Source organism: Aquarana catesbeiana, linkage group LG01, assembly GCF_042186555.1.
Source record: "Aquarana catesbeiana isolate 2022-GZ linkage group LG01, ASM4218655v1, whole genome shotgun sequence".
NCBI classification, from domain to species: Eukaryota; Metazoa; Chordata; class Amphibia; order Anura; family Ranidae; genus Aquarana; species Aquarana catesbeiana.
In genome coordinates, this window is record NC_133324.1 from 888,009,558 (window position 1) to 888,033,951 (window position 24,394).

At 41.9% G+C, this 24,394-nt stretch overlaps 1 protein-coding gene across 1 annotated transcript in view; it reads right to left on the reverse strand.

The window, feature by feature from the left end:
* HTT (huntingtin) overlaps nt 1-24,394 on the reverse strand; it is a 283,920-nt gene that overhangs the window by 209,586 nt on the left and 49,940 nt on the right. The window contains 7 exon segments of the mRNA XM_073610874.1: nt 1,552-1,599; nt 5,744-5,948; nt 7,686-7,864; nt 12,881-13,022; nt 17,041-17,179; nt 19,131-19,210; nt 23,356-23,415. Of these exon segments, the coding sequence (XP_073466975.1) occupies nt 1,552-1,599; nt 5,744-5,948; nt 7,686-7,864; nt 12,881-13,022; nt 17,041-17,179; nt 19,131-19,210; nt 23,356-23,415 (853 nt within the window).

Sequence of the window (24,394 nt, forward strand, 5' to 3'; positions counted from 1 at the left end):
ACCCTCCTATTTTGACATTATATTTTTATATTTCTATATTGTCTTATTCTGTGTCCATCATATGGCCATACACGCACCAATCAGATTGACAACGCAGCACTCTCTGATTATGGCCCCACGCATCAACAGCAATTGTCTGGCAAGTCCCTCCTACCACTTTCTATAACGGTGGGAAGTGGAATATTTGAACTTGACCACATACACAAGCCGATCAGATCGAATCGCTATGTATCCACTACCATCAATGGTTTGTCTGAATTCGTAACATAGATGTGTGTATGAGTGTGTTTGGCACATATTGGTGAATGCAATTATGGTTAGGCTATGGTATCCAGGTGCTGATGATAATGACAGGAAATTGAATACTAGCCGTATGGCTATTTAAACATCCTGCTACTGGCACCACACTAGCTCTGAAGAAGCTTGGAAACAAGCGAAACGCGTAAGCGCCTAGCATCTAACCCGTGTGCAGGTGGCACACAGACCCTCACACATCAATGAGGACACCCCCTTGCCTGGATGTGAACATCCCGATCATCCCGACTGGATCTCGGACGTTAGGTTGAGTCCTTGCGGTGGATATTGACACTGAGCGTCTCCTCCAATTACCTGACCAACTAGGTATGAAACGCCAAAACGTCTGAACCCTGCGACTCACCTTACATCTCGCTGGAGGAGATCCGGAAGCAATAGTTCATGACCACAACAGACCAACACGCCGCATGAACATGTCTTCAACCCACACCAGTGCGGCCATCGGCAATACTCCTGGGCTCTATCACCCCTTCATTGAAGACGTCAGACGGTGAGCTAAACTGTACCCTTACACATAGGAGGTACTTTTTCTATGGCCATTTTTCGTCCATCTTCTATGCATAAAATGTGAACTTGCCCTTTTGGAGTTGCCATTCCTTTACTTATCTAATCAGGACTCCCTTCCTTTCCACGCTGTCGACTTGATATATATATGTCTAATTGACCATCGGCTTACATCTGAAGGGACCCTCACCTATCATTAGCACTTGCACTTTAATTAAGAAGGACCGAAGGTCTATCATCCATACAGTTACTCTAGATTTGGAACCCTATGGAAATTGCATAGACCCGGGTCTTTAGTGACATTATTTAGATGAGTGTGAGTGCATGTGATTGTGATGTATGTGAAATGTCTGCGGTGGCCACCAGCACACAATAGGACTTTTTGCCCTATTTTTAAATACACATGGTAGTGGATAATTGTTCTATTTAGTATTATGACACAATAAAGTTATTTAGGTTCACAATAGTTGTTCTTGAGCGGACCTTCTTTTTTAGGGGGCTCCCTCCCGCCCCCTTTCCTTTTCTCCTCTTTATAGAATACCCAGATAGTTAAAATCAAACAATGAAGTACAACCGACAGTGCTACAGTTCTACAATGCTGGTTATTTGCCATGGGATAACATTACAAGAAGCAGATTATGACTGAGGATTGAAGAGGAAATGGTTACATTAAAGTTTTAAAATGAAGCAGAAAGGATGAAGGGATTGGCTGTAGGAAATGCAAATAATCACCTTTTTGTTTCCTGGACAGAGCAGGACTGCAGGTAGAGCTCCCACCAGCTGCAAATCACAGAATGGAAGAGTGCAGAGAGATTAACAGGGGAGCATGCATTTCACAAGTCAGATTTGGGAAGGACCATAGCGAATGATTCATATTACATAAAGTTCAGAAGACAGGTTACTTAGTTATCATGCAAAGCAGTGGATACTAATCAAAGCATTAGTAATGATTAGATTGAATATTAAAGAAGCTGATTTTTAAAGCAGCTTAGGCTACCAGAATCCTCATCTAACCATATGTTTTTTATTTTAACCCTGAAAATTCACTGCTGTGGTGTGTGGCTGCTTCCCCCCTCCTCAGACATCATTGCACACTGGGCATTTAGCAGGTCTGGATGGTTCACCTGTGCTCTCCACCTACAGATAAATGCTGGAGCCTCATGTACTATGCTAATGCTCCGTGTGCCTGAATCCTTACTAATAGAAAAAAACAACCTTGGACAAATCGCAGTGTACATGCTCAGGGAAAAAGTGTGATCAGAAAAAACAAACCAACCATTCAGTGGCTGAATCATGCACAGTCCATTGTCACTTTCATTGAAAATCACTGCATCTGAAACTATTTAGGCCTCATTCACATGGTTTTACCCTGTACGCATGTAAAGGTGGTAACTCCTACATATGTATAGTGCAAAAAGACCATTTTAGCGGCACCACTACTGTTCAAGGTTGACATTTAAAATCAACTGTCAGCAGCGGAGCCACCAGTGATTACACACCATTGATTTTTACAGGTCATCCTTGAGGGCTGCTTCACACCATAGAAATACAGTCCAGATGGGTTACTGCATGTGCACGTTTTTGATGCGTTATGGTGTATCTCCAGTGCATTTTTCTTCTCCTTATGCCCCGTACACACGGTCGGATTTTCCGACGGAAAATGTGTGATAGGACCTTGTTGTCGGAAATTCCGACCGTGTGTAGGCTCCATCACACATTTTCCATCGGATTTTCCGACACACAAAGTTTGAGAGCAGGATATAAAATTTTCCGACAACAAAATCCGTTGTCGGAAATTCCGATCGTGTGTACACAAATCCGACGGACAAAGTGGCATGCATGCTCAGAATAAATAAAGAGATGAAAGCTATTGGCCACTGCCCCGTTTATAGTCCCGACGTACGTGTTTTACGTCACCGCGTTCAGAATGATCGGATTTTCCGACAACTTTGTGTGACCGTGTGTATGCAAGACAAGTTTGAGCCAACATCCGTCGGAAAAAATCCTAGGATTTTGTTGTCGGAATGTCCGAACAAAGTCCGACCGTGTGTACGGGGCATTAATGGTCGGTTCACACCACAAAAAGGCACTCCGGATGCATTTTTGCTTACAGTTCCCACCACAAAAACTCACTCCAGATTTGTTTCTGTGTGCACGTTTTTGACGTAGTTCCAGTGCCTTCTTTTTTTTCAAGGTTTCCTGGGTGTTATGTGATGTGTTCTGGTGCGTAGTCATTGCCTTTTGCCGCAATCCAGTACAGTCCTGTGCAGAAAAAAATGCAGCATGTTCTACTTTTTTTTCCTGCACTGAAACTGACTGCACTGGTGTGAACTATGCCATCGGAACCAAGATCATCTACTGTGCAAGCATTTTTGATGCAGCAAAAATATGCACTGGACTGCATCTGGTTTGAACCGGCCCTCCTGTATTTTTTTGTTTCCCAAGGTTTCCCAGGGGGGTTTTTTTATGCTGTAATGCGTTCCGGTGCATTTTATCACGTTCCAGTACAGTTCAGAAAAAAATGCAGCATGTTCTACAGCAGATGGCTGTGTATACATGCTTGCAAAAATCAGCACCTTTGTCACACACCATAGGGAGTACCTTCCGCCAAACATGACTCGTTCTCCTAAATGGTGGTGTGGGTGTGTAGGGGTTAAAACAGGTGTTGAGGAGACAACATAATGGCTGCGCACTGCCTGTCAAGTCCCCTCTGAAAAGGCTTCCACCATGGATGACTCTTCAGAGGGCAACACAAGTATAAACAAGCCCTTAAAGCAGTGGTTCTCAACCTTACTAGTGCCGTGACCCCTTGATAAAATTTCCCAAGTTGTGGGGACCCCTAACAGTAAAATTATTTTTGTAGCGTGGGTTGTCAGCACCCAAGACAAGACAAGTAATTTGCACCCCTAACCCACGGACATTTAGCGCTCCCTGAGTCCCTTCCACTCTTACAGTATTAAAACCCCTTATGGTACATTCTACATTTTTTCTTTCCCCTTTATCTCTCTCTCTATTCTAATTTCTTGTTTTTACTTACCATGCCTCTCTCTAGCTGTTTTTCTTGTTCTTTCTCTCCCTTTTTCTTTGTTCCTCCCCTCTTTTCCTCTCCCTTTCATGTATTCTCTATTTTTATTCCTTCTCTTACTCCTTGGTGGGGGGGAATGGGATGAGTGGCAATGCTGGGGGGAGTTCTGATCAGCCAACTTAGGTGCTCTCTTGATCAAGGTCATCTGCTGATCTGAGAACTGTAGTGGGGACATTTAATGGCAAATTTAATCACAGGTAGTGTTACGGTGTCTCCAGTTTCACTGTGTCTCCAACTTTGTGGTGTCTCGTAGCAGTGACACCTATTCTGAAATCAGGAGATAGGGTCTCCTCCAGCCCCTCTCACTTCACATTCCTCACCAGTCAGCTGACCTCTAGTCTCTGCCCCTCTAGCCATGCACTGAATGGGTGGCTGCGAAGAGGCTGAGTGGGCAGCCGCGGGCTCCAGGTACAGCCCAGCTGGGAAGCCAAAGGCTCCAGGGACAGCCCTGCCGAGCGGCCACAAAAAAGCCTGAGAGAGCAGTGCGGGCTTCAGGAACAGCCCAGGATTCGGTGACCCCTGGCAAATCATCAATCGACCCCCAGGTTGAGAACCACTGCCTTAAAGGATAAGTTCACCTTTTGAACAGGTTACATGTTCCAGTTCCGGTCTCTTTTTCCCCAGATCCCCCCTCCCTGTGACAATGGGTGGGGGATCTTTTCCTCGCATTAGCTGTCAGAATTGAAAAACAGTGCAGCCATGGGGGGCTCCGCCCACAAGGTCGTATCATTCACAAAGTTTTGTGAATGAACTACAAGTACCGTCAGCCTTTGCGGTTGACAGTTTGTAGTTCTCAATGAACTGCCAGGGTGCTGGTGACCGCTCAAATAGTCCATTGATTCCACCTGCCATTCAGTAACTGTAAGGCCCGTACAGGCAGAAAGTGTACTGAGAGTCTGTAGGATCCAGGTGTTGCACATGTGATCTACTGATCGGAGGTGCAATTCCTCATAAGCTGCAGGGTACAAATATATATTAAAAAAAAAAAGGGGTACTTTTTTTACCTGCAAAAAGATGTGCAATTATTTTTTTTGTAAAAGGTGAACTTACCCTTTAAGAAGCTGTCAGGTGCAAATTTTATTAGGTAACAAATTAGGGGAAATTCATGAATGAGGCAGCAAGTACAATAAATCTGCCTCACTGTACCCGTTTAGCATTACCTAGCTGTGCTACAGAATTGATAAATGTCCCCCACTGTGTTTAATGCAGGTATTGAAATCATTTTTATCCCTGTGCGCTCTATCCTCCGAGCACATGTCCACCAACAATAATATTTCGGGACAGTATTCACTTTTGAACACCCTTTATTTACAGCTGGCATAAACAAGTAAAGCCAGCACAGTTGCTGATCAGCAATTTTGCCTTAATGTGTAGGTGTCCCTGGGTCTGGTTTCCACCAGGAATTATATCTGCAAGACATTTATATCTCATTTCCATATTTGTTCAACCAAAACATGATCTCAGTGGGTCTGTACTATAGAAGAGACATTAGAACAAAATCTTTCTAGGAAGACAAGAGTAATCAGATCATTGTGCTTCAAGAACAGGGGCCTTACAACCACTTCCATCAGAACATAAATAAATGTTGTGTATTTACTACTCGCCTCTTTTCCACCATTTCTTATGATAAACGGACCACGTTGGGGACCGGCAAACCAGGTCTCTCTCCACTGGAGTATATAAGAGCTCTAAAACCGTAATATAAGCTCTAAAAGCCAGGCAGAGTGAAAAGACAGCAGGTTCCAAAAGCACTGGATGCAATACACCTAACCCTCTCTGTGGCAACTACTGACAATTGGGGCATTCAGCAGTTTAATATGAACACCATAGATGACTTACCTATGAGCTCCACAATGCTACCACTGCGGCTGCGTCTCCGAGACTCATCTCGACAAATGCTGATATGCTGAATGCCTCCAGATGATGTCAGAACGTGGAGCAGCTCAATGGGAGGAGTCCTGAATATCTGCTGCAGCAGCTCCAGAGCACCTGTCACCACATTGTGATCTCTGTGCTGAGTAAAATGTAACGTCAGTTCATAAACCTGAAAAAATAATAAAAAAACAAAACAAAACACACAAGTCATTAATCAGTCCCTTAAGGTGTCCATATATAGTCCAAGTGAACCTTTCTAGGTTACGATTATGATCTTCTATGGGTTTTTAATCATGCAGGGAGATTTTCAAAATCATTGGACAATCTTCCAGTGAGTGACCCAACTATCAATAATCAGTATACTAGAGGAGCAAAGGTCATATGTATGCTACAGGCAATAATAACTTGAACCCCGGAAGAATTTACCTCCTTCATGACCAGAGCATTTTTTGCCATTGAGCACTGCGATACTTTAAATTGGCAATTGCGCGGTCATGCAATACTGTACGAAAATGAATTTTTATAATTTTTTTTACTGCTGGTATTTGATCATATCACTGGGTTGGTTTTTTTTTTGCGACAAAAAAAAAAAAAAAAAAAAAAAAACACTACTAACATTTTGCAAATAAAAAAAAAAATAAAATCCCAATAAGCGTATATTAATTGGTGTGTGCAAAAATTATAGCATCAACAAACTATGGTACATATAGAGGAATTTGTGCAGCTATAGACGCTATACTGTAATGGCAGGATTCAGCAACTTATAATGTGATTGTGCTAGGGTGGCGGGAAATCTGAAGCTAACAGACACTATCTGGGGGGGGGGGTCACTAACCAACACTGACATTGTGTTAGTGACACTAATACATTGATAATACTGGCTGGGAAGGGATTAACATCTAATGCCGCGTACACACGGTCGGACTTTTCGTCTACAAAAGTCCAACGGACGCTGACGGACTAAAGCTGGCTGGTAATCCGATCGTGTGTGGGCTTCTCCGGACTTTCAACGGACTTTTTTAGCCTCAAATCCGACGGACTTTAGATTTGAAACATGCTTCAAATCTTTACGTCGTAAGTACGACGGACCCCGAAATCCGCTCGTCTGTGTGCTAGTCCGACGGACAAAAACCCATGCTAGGGCAGCTATTGGCTACTGGCTATGAACTTCCTTATTTTAGTCCGGTGTACGTCATCACGTACGAATCCGTCGGACTTTTGTGTGGTCGTGTGTAGGCAAGTCCGTTCGTAAGAAAGTCTGCCGCAAGTCCGCCGAAGGTACGTCGGAAGTCTGTCGGACAGGCTGTCGGACTTTTGTAGACGAAAAGTCCGACCGTGTGTACGCGGCATAAGGGTAATCAAGGGATTAACTATGTGCCTAACAACGTGTAATGTGTGTGTAACATGTGCTGCTTTTACTATCTATTTTTCTCCCTGCTTTGCAGGGATAAGAAACAGCCAAATCGCTGTCCCCTGTACACACAGCTCTGTGCTACTGTAAACACAGAATTGTGTGTGAGAGATTGGCCACTGACAATCAGCTGACTTTAGCTAAAATCATTGGCTAAAATAGGCTGCCAACCTTGTGCTGTGTCCAATCACAACAAGGATTGGCAGGGGTTGCACACAGGTGTGCCCCAAACAATGCAGAAGCTGGCCTGCAGATGCCACCCACCCACAGTACAACTACAGTGGGCAGACAGCAAGTGGTTAAACAAGTATAGTGCATCCCAGCATGCAAGCAACTTGTTCCAAGATTGGCAGACAACTCCTGCCCATATTTGACCTCTTCTAATCTGGTTGCCCCATAGCATGCCATGAAATACCAAAGAATGCATATTTTAAAAAACAATAAAAGGGTAAGTGACATTCTTTGCCTGTCATGAAACAAGTTATTGATGAATACCTGTGTTAGCTGCTCTTGAGATGGAGATATTTCCGCTTCTTTTCGAGTAACTCCGAAGCTGCCTTTCAGACTGGTGTCTTTCACTTGTTGCTGTAGTAATGGGATCAGGTAGCGTAGTGTTAATAAGACTCCCAAGATTAAAAGAGTTGGCTGTTCATCCTCAACAGGAATTAGAAGACCTGCAGAGTTCAGACAGGCAAGAGTGAAACAATCTGCAATTCAAATCACTGGGCTGTGCGAATTAAAGTGAATCTGATGAATTTTAAAAAACGTTCAAACAATCCCAAAGTGCAAAAGGAATACAGCTAAAAAGGTATAAACAGTTATTCCTGCGCTATCATGTGTGTAAAAACACAAGCTCTAGGGAAAAGCTGCCTGCACCAAAAAGGGTACAACCAGACCCTAACAACAAATAAATAGAATAAATAAAATGGTGCTGCGCTAATCCAAGTAGAAACACAAATAATATAAGTGGAATACTCCTAGTAGATGTGATAAAGTGACTCTATGTAGCAAAATATTAATAAATGCCAAAATGCTAGTAACAAATGTAGCAGTAACAGCTCCTGTATAAAGTATAAAAAAAACAATATATAAGTGAATGCCAAGGTGTAGCATACATGCAATCCTCAAAAGTGACTATGTGCAAAAAAAAAATTCTAATGGAAAAACGACATCCACGTGATGCTTGAAATAAACAGTTCAACCAAAGTGTTTCAATATAACAAAACAAAAAAACAGTCCTCCTTCATAAGGTGATAACAGCTTCCTAGCATGCAAATATGCAGTGGGGTGCTCAAATGTGACACTCACAGTAAAACAGATAAAACAGCGCTTATCTCCAACGAGCAGCGAGCTCGTAAGCCTCTATCAGCATCGGTGCCTGTCCTGTCCCTACGTGTGACGTCACAGCACACGTGACTTCTGAAGTCACGTGTGCTGTGACGTCACACGTAGGGACAGGACAGGCACCGATGCTGATAGAGGCTTACGAGCTCGGTGCTCGTTGGAGATAAGCGCTGTTTTATCTGTTTTACTGTGAGTACCTATGCTGTTTGTGAATAAAAATCAGTTTAACCAGACAATACTACACTACTGTGGGACCTTCCTTTCTTTATATATTTTCGTGCCCCCTTATCATCTGAGGGAACGTGCTCCAGAAGTAGGACCGTAAGGATTGAGAAGGAAGCTAAAGGATGGTACTCCCAATACTGGTCATTTGCTGTTACCCCATTACCTTAAGGTAAGGGGCCACTACTCACTACTGTGTGTGTGAACACGAAGAGGAGCACCATTGTGTCACATTTGAGCACCCCACTGCAAAAAATGCTCTGGTCATGAAGGAGGTAAATTCTTCCGGGGTTCAAGTTAAGCTGTTATCACCTTATGAAGGAGGACTGTTTTTTTGTTTTGTTATATTGAAACACTTTGATTGAACTGTTTATTTCAAGCATCACGTGGATGTCGTTTTTCCATTAGAATTTTTTTTTTTTTTTTTTTTTTTTTTTTTTTTGCACATAGTCACTTTGAGGATTGCATGTATGCTACACCTTGGCATTCACTTATATATTTTTTTTTATACTTTATACAGGAGCTGTTACTGCTACATTTGTTACTAGCATTTTAGCATTTATTAATATTTTGCTACATAGAGTCACTTTACCATTATATCACCAATCACTAGTGCACTTTATAATTTATTATGTATTGATCCTGGTTTTTTACACTCTATATAGGAGCTGTTACTGCAACATCCCTTACTAGTAATTTGGCATTTATTAATATTTTGCTACCGAGAGTTACTGTTATTTATTTAGCACCTAACACTAGTGCACTTTACAATTTTCCATTTATTGATTATTTTTTAGTGGCTGATCTCTTTTGAGACCACCACGATTTATTACTAACATATCTGGTGATTTTTGATTCACTTTTATTTTAGTATGGTTTATCACATCTACTAGGAGTATTCCACTTATATTATTTGTGTTTCTGCTTGGATTAGCGCAAAAGGAATACAGGCACCAAATGTACACCCCGATATCTGTGTCCCCTTATGTGCCAAGCCGAACTCCAGGCAAAAAGCTAAATACACAGGTGCATCTAAACATTAGTATAATAATTAGTGAATAATAATAGTTAGAAAATCAAAAAGTTAATTTCAGCAATTCATTTCAAAAAGTGAAACTCATATTTTATGTAGATGTGTTACACACAGAGTGATATTTCAAGAATTTCTTTCTTTTCATTTTGGGGATTATGGCTTAGTGAAAACCCAAAAATCAGTATCTCAGAAAATGAGGTTACATAAGACCAATAAAAAAGGTTTTATCTTATGTTTTTTAATATAGAAATGTTGGCTTACTAAACAAGTATGTCCATGAACAATATAGTATGCACTCAATACTTGGTCTGGGCTCCTTTTGAATGAATTACTGCATCAATGCGGTGTGGCATAGAAGCGATCAGCCTGTGGCACTGCTGAGGTGTTATGGAAGCCCAGGGTGCTTTGAGAGAGGCCTTCAGCTCGTCTGCATTGTTGGGTCTGGTGTCTGTCATCTTCCGCTTGACAATACCCCATAGATTCTCTATGGAGTTTAGGTCAGGCAAGTTTGCTGACTGATCAAGCACAGTGATATCATGATCATTAAACCAGGTATTGCTATTTTGGCAGTGTGGGCAGGTGCCAAGTCCTGCTGGAAAATGAAATCGGCATCTCCATAAAGCTGGTCAGCAGAGGGAAGCATGAAGTGCTCTTGAATTTCCTTGTAGAGGGCTGCACTGACTTTGGACTTGATAAAACACAGTGGATGATATGACTCCCCAAATCATCACTGACTGTGGAAAATTTTGCATTTCATTTGGAAATCAAAGTCCCAGAGTCTAGAGGAAGAGTGGAGAGGCACAGAATCCAAGTTGCACGAGGTCCAGTGTGAAGATTCCACAGGCAGTGATGATTTGGTGAGTCATGTCATCTGCTGGTGTTAGTCCACTGTGTTTTATCAAGTCCATAGTCCTCCATGCCACGCCACATTGATGCAGTAATTCATGCAAAAGGAGCCCCAAGTACTGAGTGCATACTATGCTATGGACATACTTTTCAGTAAGCCAACATTTCTGTATTAAATTTTTTTTTTAAATAAAAACATTTTTTTGCTGGTCTTATGTAATATTCACATTTTATGAGATACTGAATTTTGAGTTTTCAATAGCTGTAAGCCATAATCATCAAAATTAAAAGAAAGACATTCTTAAAATCTATCACTGTGTGTAATGAATCTATATACATATAGGAGTTTCACTTTTTGAATAAGAATTACTGAAATAAATTTACTTTTTGATGATATTATAATCGTACGAGATGCACCTGTATTGTATGGTAGCAGTTTTACTGGCCAAAAGATTTTTATTTTTCATCGAGTCATGAGATTTGCCCTGCCAGACAGCACAGTCAGGTTAGTGGAAGAGGCAGACCTTTCAATCATATGCCCGTCCTCAATTCATAGATAGTGTTTGATTCACAGAAGCTGGAGTGCAGCTTGGTGGAAAGGTTGGGCATAGTCAGGCAAGCTTAATGAGTGCCTGTGTAAGCTCCCTTAGTTCTATTAACCCTTGCCGCACCAGAAGATTACAGCAGTGGGGAGGGCATTGAAGGAAGATTTCTGCTAAACGAGGACACACCAGTACAAAGCCACATATCTCACTTAACCGCTTCAGCCCCGGAAGATTTTACCCCCTTCCTGACCAGAGCGTTTTTTGCGATTCGGCACTGCGTCGCTTTAACTGACAATTGCGCGGTCGTGCGACATGGCTCCCAAACAAAATTGATGTCCTTTCTTTCCCACAAATAGAGCTTTCTTTTGGTGGTATTTGATCGCCTCTGCGATTTTTATTTTTTGCACTATAAACAATATAAGAGCGACAATTTTGAAAAAAAAAAAAAAACGCATTATTTTTTACATTTTGCTATAATAAATATCCCCCAAAAATATATAAAAAAACATTTTTTTTCCTCAGTTTAGGCCGATCGTATTCTACATATTTTTGGTTAAAAAAAAAAAAAAAAAAATCGCAATAAGCGTTGATTGGTTTCAGCAAAAGTTATAGTGTTTACTAAATAGGGGATAATTTTATAGCATTTTTATTAAAAATTTTTTTTTTTTTTTACTAGTAATGGCGGCGATCAGCAATTTTTATTGTGACTGCGACGTTATGGTGGACATGTCGGACATTTTTGACACATTTTTGGGACCATTGTCATTTATACAGCGATCAGTGCGATTAAAAATGCATTGATTACTGTGTAAATGACACTGGCAGTGAAGGGGTTAACCACTAGAGGGCGGGGAGGGGTTAAGTGTGTCCTAGGGGAGTGATTTCTAACTGTCAGGGGGATGGGCTGGTGTGTGACGTCACTGATCTCTGCTGTTTACATCAGCATCTCCCCGTTCGTCCTCTCCGTGAGGCGATCGCGGGTATCCCCACAGCGATCGAGTCTGCGGGACCCGCTACCCGACTCACGGAGCTCCCGGCCGGCGCGCGACGCCGCCGGCGCGCACGCAGTGGCACGGCGGGGAATTCAAATGGACGTACAGGTACGCCCATTTGCCCAGCCGTGCCATTCTGCCAACGTACATCGGCGTGCACCGGTTGGGAACCCGGTTAAAGTGAAACTTCACCCAACCTACACCCCTCCTCTAACAATTGACAGTTTTAGGGTTGAGCGGGTACCTGGTTTGGAAAGGATTTGCATAAAAGCATGAAGCGTAAAGCCTTAAAAACAAGCCCGTTCCTTATGACCTGCAGTTGACTACCTTCTAAGCTGCTTCAAGCTACTTTGGTATTCCTGTTGACTTGTATGGAGAAAGAAGCAATTCTGACACGAACAAAAGCCTGTGCATACAGGCCCCATTTCAATATTTTGCATACGCCTCTGTAAGGATGAGCTCAGGCGTGTTCACAAACAGCACATGCCGAGCCCACCAGGAACTCAGCACTGGGGAGCGCTAATCACAAGCAGTGAGACATTTCCCGATCTCTGCAGCTGCGCATCGGGATAACGTCTCACTGCTTGTGATTAACACTATGCAGTGCCGACTTCCTCGCGGGCTCTGCACGTGCTATTTGCGAACACGCCTGAGCTCATCCTTACTCCTCTGTGTTGTCCTACAATAATAAAGTCTGTGGAAGTTTACCCAGAAGGACGTTGAGAAGCCACGTGTAAAAATACTGCGTTCTCCGGGAATGCTGACAGATTTGGACGGCAGAACCAGCTGCTGTGCGGCGGATTGCAGGCGAAGTTGATTTTAGATTGGCTACAAAAGCTTTTAGCAGAACCTGTAATATATAAAACACAAGGATCACACAACACGTTAAAAACATAATCCTACTATAGACTTAATAATACATGAAAAGATATCTTTTCTAAGCACTGTGCCAGATACCTCTCAGAAATGTTCTCATTCATGTTTTTTTCAAATATCAGCTACAGACATTAGATTGTGGTGGACACACAATACAAGGGATCCAGAGATCTTATGTACAAAAGATTTCAATATTTGGCCAAAGGTTTGTGGACACCTGACCATCACACCTATATGAGTTTGCTGGATATCTATTTTCTATTTCTATTAACCATAGCCATTAATATGAAGCTAGCTCCACTTTGTGGCTATAACAGCCTTTTCTCTTCTAGAAAGGCTTTCCGCAACATCCTGGAGCGTGTCTGTGGGATCGGGTACTAGATGCTAGACATTACTACCTGGCGCCCAATCGCTGATCCAAATCATCTTATTGGTTTTCAGTGGGGTTGAGGTCAGGGCTCTATTTGGGCTATTCAACTTTCTTCCCATCAAACTCTTAAAACTTTGTTCAAACTGTTCCCACGGTTGGAAGCACACAGTTGTATAAAATGCCCATTTATGCTGCAGAATTACCAGTATCCTTCACTGGAAACACCTGAAACTAATAAATTTGGAAGGGTGTCCACATACCTTTGGTTATATAGTGTAGGTGTCCGGGTCAGGTTTCCACAAACTTTGGCCATACCGTTTACATCTATCTATTTACATGCATGTTTGAACTAAGGCAGTACGCATATTTTCATGTATAAAGTGGATGCTGCTCAACACCCGTGGAACCCATTCAGCTTTACTGCAATTGAAATTACACCCTTAGGCAGGATATGCAGGACCAGGCAGCTTCTACCTGAGGCTTTTCAAAACGAACATACAGTATGGCTTCATAACAGATTCCCTTCAGTTGGCATAGCTTAAGCTACCAGCCAATCTTGAAAGCTGGCCAATTTCAGGGTGCAGTGTTAGCGCTGGGCAGTCACTGTGGGGATTCCACCGAATACATTCTTCCTAAAAATTAGCATCATTTATGAGTGGTAGTCAGTAGCAGCCTTCAGCATTTGGGAGAGTCTGCTGGGTAGTAACAGTGGGCCGGGCAGGTCCTATTTAAAAAATGGACCCTCCAGGAACAATCTTGTATCCCTAATATTCTAGGTCCCATAAACCTGGACAGTATTTATACTGTCCAGGTTTATGGTTTATATTGAACAAGAAAAAGGAACTAAATGTGTACCACCAGCCAAAACTTTGTTAACTTATGGAGAAAATGGGGGAAGCGTTATAACCTCTATTAGATATACAGTTAGATCCATATATATTTGGACACGGGCACAAATTTTCATACTTTTGGCCCTGTATGCCACCAGAATAAAATTGAAACAAACCAATGTAAATAAATTTGAAGTGCAGACTTTCAGCGTTAATTCATTTCAATGGGTTGAACATAAATACCAAGTACAAATTTTAGGAACTGCAACCATTTTTACACAGTAGTCCCCCCATTTTCAGGGGCTCAAATGTAATTGGACAAATGAATATAATCATAAATAAAATGTTAATTCTTAATATTTTGTTGAGAATCATTTACTGGCAATGACTGCCTGAAGTCTGGAACCCATGGACATTACCAAAGACTGGGTTTCCTCCTTTGATGCTTTGCCAGGCTCCAACTGCGGCTGTCTTCAGTTCTTTGTTAGTGGGTCTTTCTGCCTTTAGTTTTACCTTCAGCAAGTGAAATGCATGCTCAATTGGGTTGAGATCAGGTGATTGACTCGGCCATTGCAGAATATTCCACTTTTGGATCATTGTCCATCTGTACCGTGAAGCGTCGTCCAATCAACTTTGCTGCATTTACCTGAATCTGGGCTGACAGCATATTTCTAAACACTGCAGAATTCATCCTGCTGTTTAGGTCTTCTGTCACATCATCAATAATCACCAATGACCCAGTGTCACTGTAAGCCAAGCATGCCCATGCGATCACACTGCCTCCGCCACGATTTACAGATGACATTGTGTGCTTTGGATCATGAGCTGTTCTAAGCCTTCTCCACACTTTTTTCTTCCTGTCATTCTGGTACAGATTAATCTTAGTTTCATAAGTCCAAAGAATGCTTTTCCAGAACTGCTCTGTTTTTTTGGCAAAGTCTAATCTTTCTTTTCTATTCTTCAGGCTTATGAATGGTTTGCACCTTGTGGTTAACCCTCCTGTATTTGCTCTTGTGAAGTCTTCGGCAATGATACGCCCACCTCCTGGAGAGTGTCCTGCACTGGTCTGGATGTTGTGAATGGGTTTTTCTTTACTACAGAGAGAATCCTGCAATCATCCACTGCGGTTGTCTTCCATGGACGTTCAGGCCTTTTTATGTTGCTGAGCTCACCAGTGCATTCTTCTTTCCTCAGAATGTACCAAACTGTTGATTTGGCCACTCCTAATGTTGCTGCTATCTTGCTGATGGATTTAGTTTTTGAAGCCTTACATTGGCTTGTTTCACTTGCATGGACAGCTCTTTTGAACGCATGATGTAGGTTCACAGCAATAGATTAGAAATGCAAATACCACACTTAAAATCAACTCCAGACCTTTTAACTGCTTAATTGATGAAGAAATAACAAAAGGAGTAGACCACACCTGGCTATGAAACAGCTTTTGATTCAATTGTGCAATTACTTTTGGGGTCTTGAAAAAGGGGGATGGCTATTCTCAAGAGCTGTATTTCTTAAACCCTCCCTCCAATTTTGGATGTACATAGCCTCAAATTAAACCCGAGAGTGTGCACTTTCAGCCCATATCCATTATATAACTATAGCTTGAATAGGTTTTTGTAAATACCTGAAAAAAACTAAAATTGTGCATGTGTCCAAATATATATGGACCCAACTGTATATTGCAGCCCTGTAGGTGAAATTTCTCCTCCCATCCTTTCCCAGTGAAAACCGAAATAGGACATGAAAGAAAAATCCAGAACAGGGACATAAATAACAATTAAAAGCTAACTGTGTCTGTGGCCTCTTTCCTATTCGGGGGGGAAAAGAAAAAAAAAGTTTTATAGCCGTTCTGTCCCTATAAGACAGTGGTTCTCAACTCCAGTCCTCGGGACCCACCAACAGGTCAGATTTTAAGTATTACCTTGGGGAGTTGCAGACTAGAATACTGCAATCACTGAGCAGCAAATGATATCACCTGTGTTGTATTTCAGCTATCTTGCAAACCTGGCCTGTTGGTGGGTTCTGAGGACTGGAGTTGAGAACCACTGCTATAAGAGAATGACAACCCCATCGGGATATCCTCCAAAGGCGGCCCTAGACAGAATAATAAATATTTTCTGCTCCATCCAAAACTAGTAAAATTTTTGGCTGCAGTTCTACTTAGACATTGGAATCCGAAACCTGGCCCTAAGCCAATTCATTTCTATTTCTATTTCAATTTTAAGTATTTTAACTATTTATAATGAAAAAAACAGATTACAAATAAAATGCATGAAATATTAAGCTTATATTTATTTAGGTGTAAGGAGATTCAAGAATATTTGGGTATATGCTGAATAACATGTTAAAAATAAATCAGAAGCCAAGGTCACATTACTAGACCATCAGACTATTACATGAATTTGTACATTAAACTCGAGCCTCATCCAAGACTCCCATATAATACAGATCACATCAAATCTGCCCTCTATTGAAGCTAACAAATCTTGGTAATTTGGACAATTCAAAGAGGAAGAAAAAAAGATAGCAAGCTTATAGCTTTAGATTATGAGGTTGCAGATATCTAAACCAATTAATTTCAACATTAATGTGAAGTGAGCCAACTGATCTGCTGACATTGGAGGCTGCACCCTTAATAATGTGAAATAGCCATTCGTAGCATATGAAACTGCTTGTGAGAGAGAATACTCTGTTTGTGGATCAGCCGCCCCATTTCATCTCAACATACTGCTAAAATACATTTTAAATGTCTACATGCAAGCAAAGGTTGGAAGTCTATAAAAAAAAATTACCTTGATTTCGTGGTCATTTGCAAAGTTTCCAAAAGCAGCCATGATTTTTGGAAGAGCAGCAGCAAGTGTTTCTTGCACAGACTCTTCCTGGCGCTTACATATTTTTGTGAGACAAGGAAGCAAGTTCACCAAGTATGGCCTGGCAACACAAAAAAAAGAGAAAACTTATGAGATAGTCATGCAGAAGAAAGGGTTAAACTAAAAACAAGTTCTCTACACAGAGATTAAATCTAAACTAATGCAATATACTGCCAATGTCGTCCTTGTTTTTGAGTTCCCCTTATTTTTGGTACAATCACACATGTGGAAAAATTCAAACATTATGCCACTCTGCCTCCCCAAAACATGTTAATTACTAAAAAGCACAGAAACCTTTTCCAAACAGGAAACAGGGCGAACGCATAAAAAAAAAAAAAAAAAAAAAATTACCTGGGTGTATGGTATATTAGATCAGCGGATTTCCACATTTGCAGATTTTCAAGCTTCACAAACTGAGATCCAGACAATATCTAGAAATCTTATTTCACGTTCATATGGGTGGCACTCTTCACCAGCCACACTGGGTGGTACAGAAGCGACTGCTAAGCATTCAGGAGGTGATATAGTCACCTTCTGAATGCCAGTTTTTTTTTTCTATTGAATTAATGCACCAAGTTTGGCTTGCTGTGGCTGTGCAGCCCCATTCATTATTTTGGGTCGCAGCTGGCAGTAGTACTGCCTGCCAAACCTGACATGCTGTAGCATTTTTGATGTACCGTGCTGCAAAGTATTGTGGCAGCTCCAATATTTACTACCCCTCCAGCCGCTGTTGCACAGTTTATTTGGGTGGCCGGGCAACGTTAAGCCTTCTGTTTTTACCTCCCCTCCGGCCACCCGCGTGAACAAGGCCTTAGGACGTGTTCATACTTTGTGTAGAGGTCTGCATTTTTCTGCAAATGTAAAATATCCACAAGGGCACATAGAATGCAATTGCTTTCCATGTGCCCCAGTCACACCACAATGCTGATGTGATAATGCAGTGTGGAAAAATGCAGACATGCTATATCTTTCTTTGGTACACTGACTAAGTGGAGGTCACTGCAACATAGTGTGGGAACCTAAAATGAGTAAATACATCCAATACAAAAAAAAAAAAAGGGGTACACAAGGCACCACTTGTCCCTGCAACTTAGCAAATATCAGTGAAATTGTTTTAGCATGTGGCTATTGTGAACGTACCCTAAACAATCCTGCCATTAGAAAACTATAGAAAAAAGGCATGCCTTAACAAAATCCAATCTATACTGTTCTTTAGACGCAGCAGCCACCCTTTAGAATTGTGTTGTTCCTTCACATGACAAATGTCTAATAGGTACATGAATATGGGTGAGCACAAACAAATGTTGTGAGGAGGTGCACTGAGGCCCTACAAACACTCCATCCTCAGGGCAGCTGAGCTCCCCAACAGCACTGCTGTCCAGGAGTTTTGTAGCTGGGTATGCACAACCTGATGGGTAATTAGAGACACTAGATCCCCATCAGGTGAACTACCCTTGTGATTGACACCAGCCAGTGGGCAGGTTCCATAACCAATATACAGCCTATTCACTATAGAATCTGCCCACTGGCTGCTGTCAAACACAAGGAGAAAGCAGACCTGATGGGAAATAAAAATAGTCCCTCAGCTTCCCCATCTTTCACCCACTGTCAGCATTACTGGTGGCTAGTAGTCTGTTGGCTGTAAAGCCGTCCGTATCCTTAACAACCAGTGACAGGTGGGGAGTGGAAGGGATAGCCGCAGCAAACATGCTGCTGTAGCTACAACCTGGGGAGGTAAAATATTTTTTGCCATAGCTTCACTTTTGCAAAGTAAGAACTACCTAAATCTGGTACAGGACCTTACCACAAGAAAAGTGTTAAATGTTCTTTATTGCTTCCCCCAGTGTGCAGCAGCTTCTTTTCTACCTGTAGGCAGTAGAAAATCTTTTACTGCCTCAACATGTGGTCATGGTAAGGTATATTCCCTTTAATTCTCAGATCTTTATGAGGAAACCACCTCCTATTCTTACAACCCTCCTGCTTGCAGCTTTTGCATAGGTGAATTTTCTTACCTGCACTTCTGAGGTCGAACAAGGTGTGCCAGTTCAGCAAACCTCCAGAGCGCAGCTCTGAGGCTCCGCGGGGCACCATTCTATAATCACAATTCAATAAAATCAGTAAAAGATATAAAACACATTAAAAAATTGATAGCTATATTATATTTCCCCACCCCCCATCTAGTGCTTTTCCTGCGCAATGTTTAAGTACAAATCTATCATTCAAACCCTAAATAAGTATACATATATATGTTCTAACTTTTATAGAGCTTATCAAGAGTAGCTATGAATGGGAAAGGTCCAGCCATTATGTAATTTTTATGGTAATAAGAAAGATGAATTGTCTGTAACAATCAGAACAAATTCTGTTTATTGGCACTTAATGACTGGGGTTGTCAAAAAATGAGGTATAGGGAGCCTCAACTGTAATGCCCGACATCAAGAAAGCGCGGCGCTTAAATGTATTTAATGCTACAGAAGACTTTCTGTGGATATATACAGGACATGGCAAGAGACTGCAGATATGTTACAGGTGCGGTTGGAGACTGAAGTCATAGTCAAGGGCACAGACTGAGAGCATGTTAAAAGAGGCTTATATTGCAGAGCGGGGCGGGGAGCAGGGAAGAAAGCGGGGCGCGGAGCAGGGAAGAAAGCGGGAGGGCAGAGAAGAGAGAGCGGGAGGGCAGAGAAGAGAGAGCGGGAGGGCAGAGAAGAGAGAGCGGGAGGGCAGGGAAGAGAGCGGGGGAAGGAAGGAGAACAGGGGCAGGAAGGAGAACGGGGGCAGGAAGGAGAACGGGGGCAGGAAGGAGAACGGGGGCAGGAAGCAGAGAAGAGTGGCGCAGAGAGCACTGAGGCTGAGAAAGCATGTGTTTGCTAACATACTAGTCACATGATGGGGCACCACATTTATTCGTTTGTGGAGATAAAATCTGTAAGTGAAAGGCAGGTTTGAGAACTAGCAGCCACACAAAATGTTAGCAGGTAGCTATCAAAGGGAGGATGTTTATGAACATTATCTTAGCATGGGGCATCATTCTGGGGAATGTGTATATACAGACTGTGCACAAGATGTTCTAAGTATAAATGCCATTTTCTTTAAAAAGAAATCAGTTTCAGGACTTCACTATTAAAACTCAAGCAAATGCTTACAAGAGAAAAAGAATACTAAAAAAATAAAAGATTAAAAAATTTCAAAATCATCTTTTGCAAACCAGGACCCCCCTCACAGGGGTCTTAAGTATTCCTTGCTTTATCCAAAGAAACAAAAAAAAAACAAAAAAAAAAAAAAACCATGGTTTTGGCTTTACATTCGCTTTAATAATAAGAGCGCTTCTGTTAAAAATATATTCTAAAAAGAAATCTTATTATTACCACTTTAAAATGGAAAAACTAACTGGATGTGCACCCTCCTAATAAAGATGATTACATTATAATGAATATATTTAACATTAACGTCAAAATATCATCTATTTAAAAATAAAGTACTATCGACCAGGGCTTCTTTGCTCTAGAGCAGGTTTGTAAACAGTTATCTCTTTCTTGACTGCCATGGCACACAAATGATGTCTGTTTTTGCTTATGACTACACATTTGTCCAAAATCAAACTTTACAATGACTAAGCGGGCACTGCTAGACTTCCTGGTGCCTGGCACAGTGGAATGGGCATACCATTACACTGAGTATCTGAAAAATGCAACCATTCCCTGTGTTTACATCAAACACCATTAAGGGATTCATTTGAAAAAAATAAATCATTAATGTAAATTTGCTAAAAGGAAAGAAAAACTACCGACAGCCTCACCTAATACATAAATACAAGCAGTTGGCTGATTCCGGTGTACACCAAACATTGCTCAAAATGGCCCACTGTAGCTGTATCTAGTCTGACTCCACATAATTATACAGATAATGGCAGTTTAAAGTGCAAGTCTACCTGAAAAGGGATGCTCAAGTTTGCGTTCTAGCGTGCTTGTTTTTTTTCTTTTTATCTCCACTGACTTTAGCAGTTAAAAGTCGATCTAAGACCCCTTTCACACTGGAGGCAGTTTTCAGGCTTTTTAGTGCTAAAAATAGCACCTGAAAACTGCCTCTTATTCATTTGAATGGGTTCTTTCACACTGGGGCGGTGCACTTGTGGGGCGGTAGAAAACGTCCTGCAAGCAGCATCTTTGGAGCACTGTAAAAAGCGCTTCAAAAACGCCCCTTCCCACTGAAATGAATGGGAAGCGATTCCAAAGCGCTGCAAAACAGGTCTTTTAAGGTCACCTTACCTTAAAAAAAGCATCCCGCTGGCGCCCGAAAAGCAACGCTAAAGCACCGCAAAAACAACCGGCACTTTAGCGGCTGTTTTAGCAGCACTTCAGTGTGAAAGGGGCTTAAAGTGTATCTAAGTCCCAGAACAAAAAATGTATATACAGTAAAACTTTGGATTGCGAGCATAATTTGTTCCGGAAACATGCTTGCAATCCAAAGCGTATATCAAAGAATTTCCCCATAAGAAATAATGGAAACTCAGATGATACATTCCACAACCATGTATTCATAAGTCTTTCAGTTTATAGTCCATATAAAAATATTATAGCAAAGTGATAGGTTGTGTAACCATAAAATGTCCATCCACAAATGGAAGCCTCCACAAGGGGATTAGAAGCAAAATCCAGCAGGAACTACAAAGTATAAAAGAGAAGAGAGGCGCCTCCAAGTGTAGCAATATGGTTATATTGCTTTTTTTCTGCACTAAAAACGCATGCACAGTGTTTTCCCATGTAGTTCAATGGCTCTAGTTCACATCATGCAGTCAGTTTCCGGTCAGTTGTATTGGTGCAGAAAAAAACGGAACTGCATCTGGTGTGAACTGGCTCTTAAAGGGGTTGTATACCTTTTTTTAACTTTTACCTACAGGTAAGCCTATAAATAAGGCTTACCTGTAGGTAAAATTAATATTTCCAAAAACCTGTATGGTTTAGGAGATATTTACTTTGCATGCAGCCGCTAAAGTCAGCAGCGCATGTGCTGTGAACGCCTGGCTGAAGGTCCGGCAGACACTGCCGGACCCTCCTGGGAAAAAAGACTCCCGCGCATCACGGCTCCGGCCACTCACAGCGGCAGAGCCATAATACCCGGAAGAAACACCGAGGGAACATGTCAGCTTCCTCAGCGTGGACCACGATCAGATGTCGAGGCCTCGTTCTAAGGTGAATATTTCCTAATGAGCTAGTACGCGCCGCATACAAGTTCATTATGCCTTTGCCTTGCAGGTTTTGTTTTTTTTTTTGTTAAAAAAAAAAAAAAGTGGTTACAACATTTAGCAACTCACATGGTTGATGATTAAAAAAGAGGCATATGTAAGTATGCAGGCATCCGGGGTAAAGCTGTCCACATGGACCGTTCTCCGCACCACCGGCTCTCACCGCTGTCAGTCTGCAATCGTGATCGGGAAGACTACCCTGCAGTAGAGCGATTTGAAAGTGAGGCTTCAAGCACTCGTGTAGCGCAGCGTGGAAGGGGTGACGTCGATGGCAGTGCGGAGGATGGTCTATGTGGACAGCTTTACCCCGGATGCCTGCATACTTAAAATGTGCCTGTTTAAATCACCAACCATGTGACTTGCTAAATGTTGTACCTTCATTAAATGTAACCATATTGCTACACTTGGAGGCGCCTCTCTTCTCTTTTATACCTAGTTGTGACATGACCCTACTTGTATATCAAGACATCGCTTGTATATCAAAATGCTCTCAAACCACGTTTTTTTTTGTATACAATTTACTAGGTGGTGACTTCATTTTTTAGGCTTTTTTTTCCTTTTGTTTTTACCTGGTGATCCAGATAAGATTAACACCACCTGTCCTAGGACAGGAGTACAAAAAACAGTTGCCACTCACCTATTCTGTACAATCTAGTTGGGGGTGGTGTTCTGTGATATAGAGAGAGAGCTGGGAACAAAGTAACTGATAAAATTGCAGGATAGGCAGAGAGCACAGGAAGTTATCAGCACACAGGATTTCTGGAGTGAACAACAGTTATTTGTTTGGCTTTGCTCAAAGAGCTAGAACAAAACTATTTCAATCTATCCTGATCAAAAAAAAGAGAAGTTCATTCTGTGGGCTTACATACACTAATTTCTTTTCTTGTACAGAATCACTTCTGAGTGGTCTGACCCCTAAAACTATAAAAAGTACTAAACAAAAAAAAAAAAAACTCATTATCATCATCTTAACACAACCTCTACGAACCCACCTTTTTTATTTCTTTGTACAGTTCAAGTTGTAGCCTTGGAAGATTTGAATCCATCAAAGCCTATGATAGGAAAACATAATGACAATAACAAATCCATCAATAGTTCTAAATAATAATGGCAGCACCAGCGCTACCATGATTGCCAAAAATTATGCATACGCAATTTTTGGTCTGTTGTGGCATTAGGCTGCTCATTCAAATAAAACACCAAAGTTGTACTGCTCCAGGGGTGAAGGTATCACTCACATGGTGCAATCCCCACGTTGGGTGCTTGCCACCGCAATGTAGTATGATGAAGAAAGTTGGCGGCACACCGCGCTGTAGAGATGCCCAATCTTTATTCCATATGGTAATCGAGGACAACAAAAAGAGTGACCAGAGCTGTTAACGCATTTCACACATATTTAGTGCTTACTAGTGCCACCAGCTTTCTTCATATTGCTCCGTCAAATGTTTAAAGCACTACAATAGACTGGGTTGGTGTGAAAAGGCCCTGGGAGATACAAAATGAAAAAAGGTTTTCAAGTAGACCTCAAATAAAAAATGTGGAGATTTGCTTTGTTATAGGAAACCATATAGAACAGGGATCTCCAAACTGTGGCTCTTAGCTTGCCTTTACCTGGCCCTTGGGGCACTATTCCCCCATTGACACCAACAACGGGGCACTATTCCCCCCACTGACACCAACAACGGAGCACTATTCCCCCCACTGACACCAACAATGGGGCACTATTCCCCCCCCCACTGACACCAACAATGGGGCACTATTCCCCCCCCACTGACACCAACAATGGGGCACTATTCCCCCCACTGACACCAACAATGGGGCACTATTCCCCCCACTGACACCAACAATGGGGCACTATTCCCCCCACTGACACCAACAATGGGGCACTATCCCCCCCACTGACACCAACAATGGGGCACTATTCCCCCCACTGACACCAACAATGGGGCACTATTCCCCCCACTGACACCAACAATGGGGCACTATTCCCCCCACTGACACCAACAATGGGGCACTATTCCCCCCACTGAC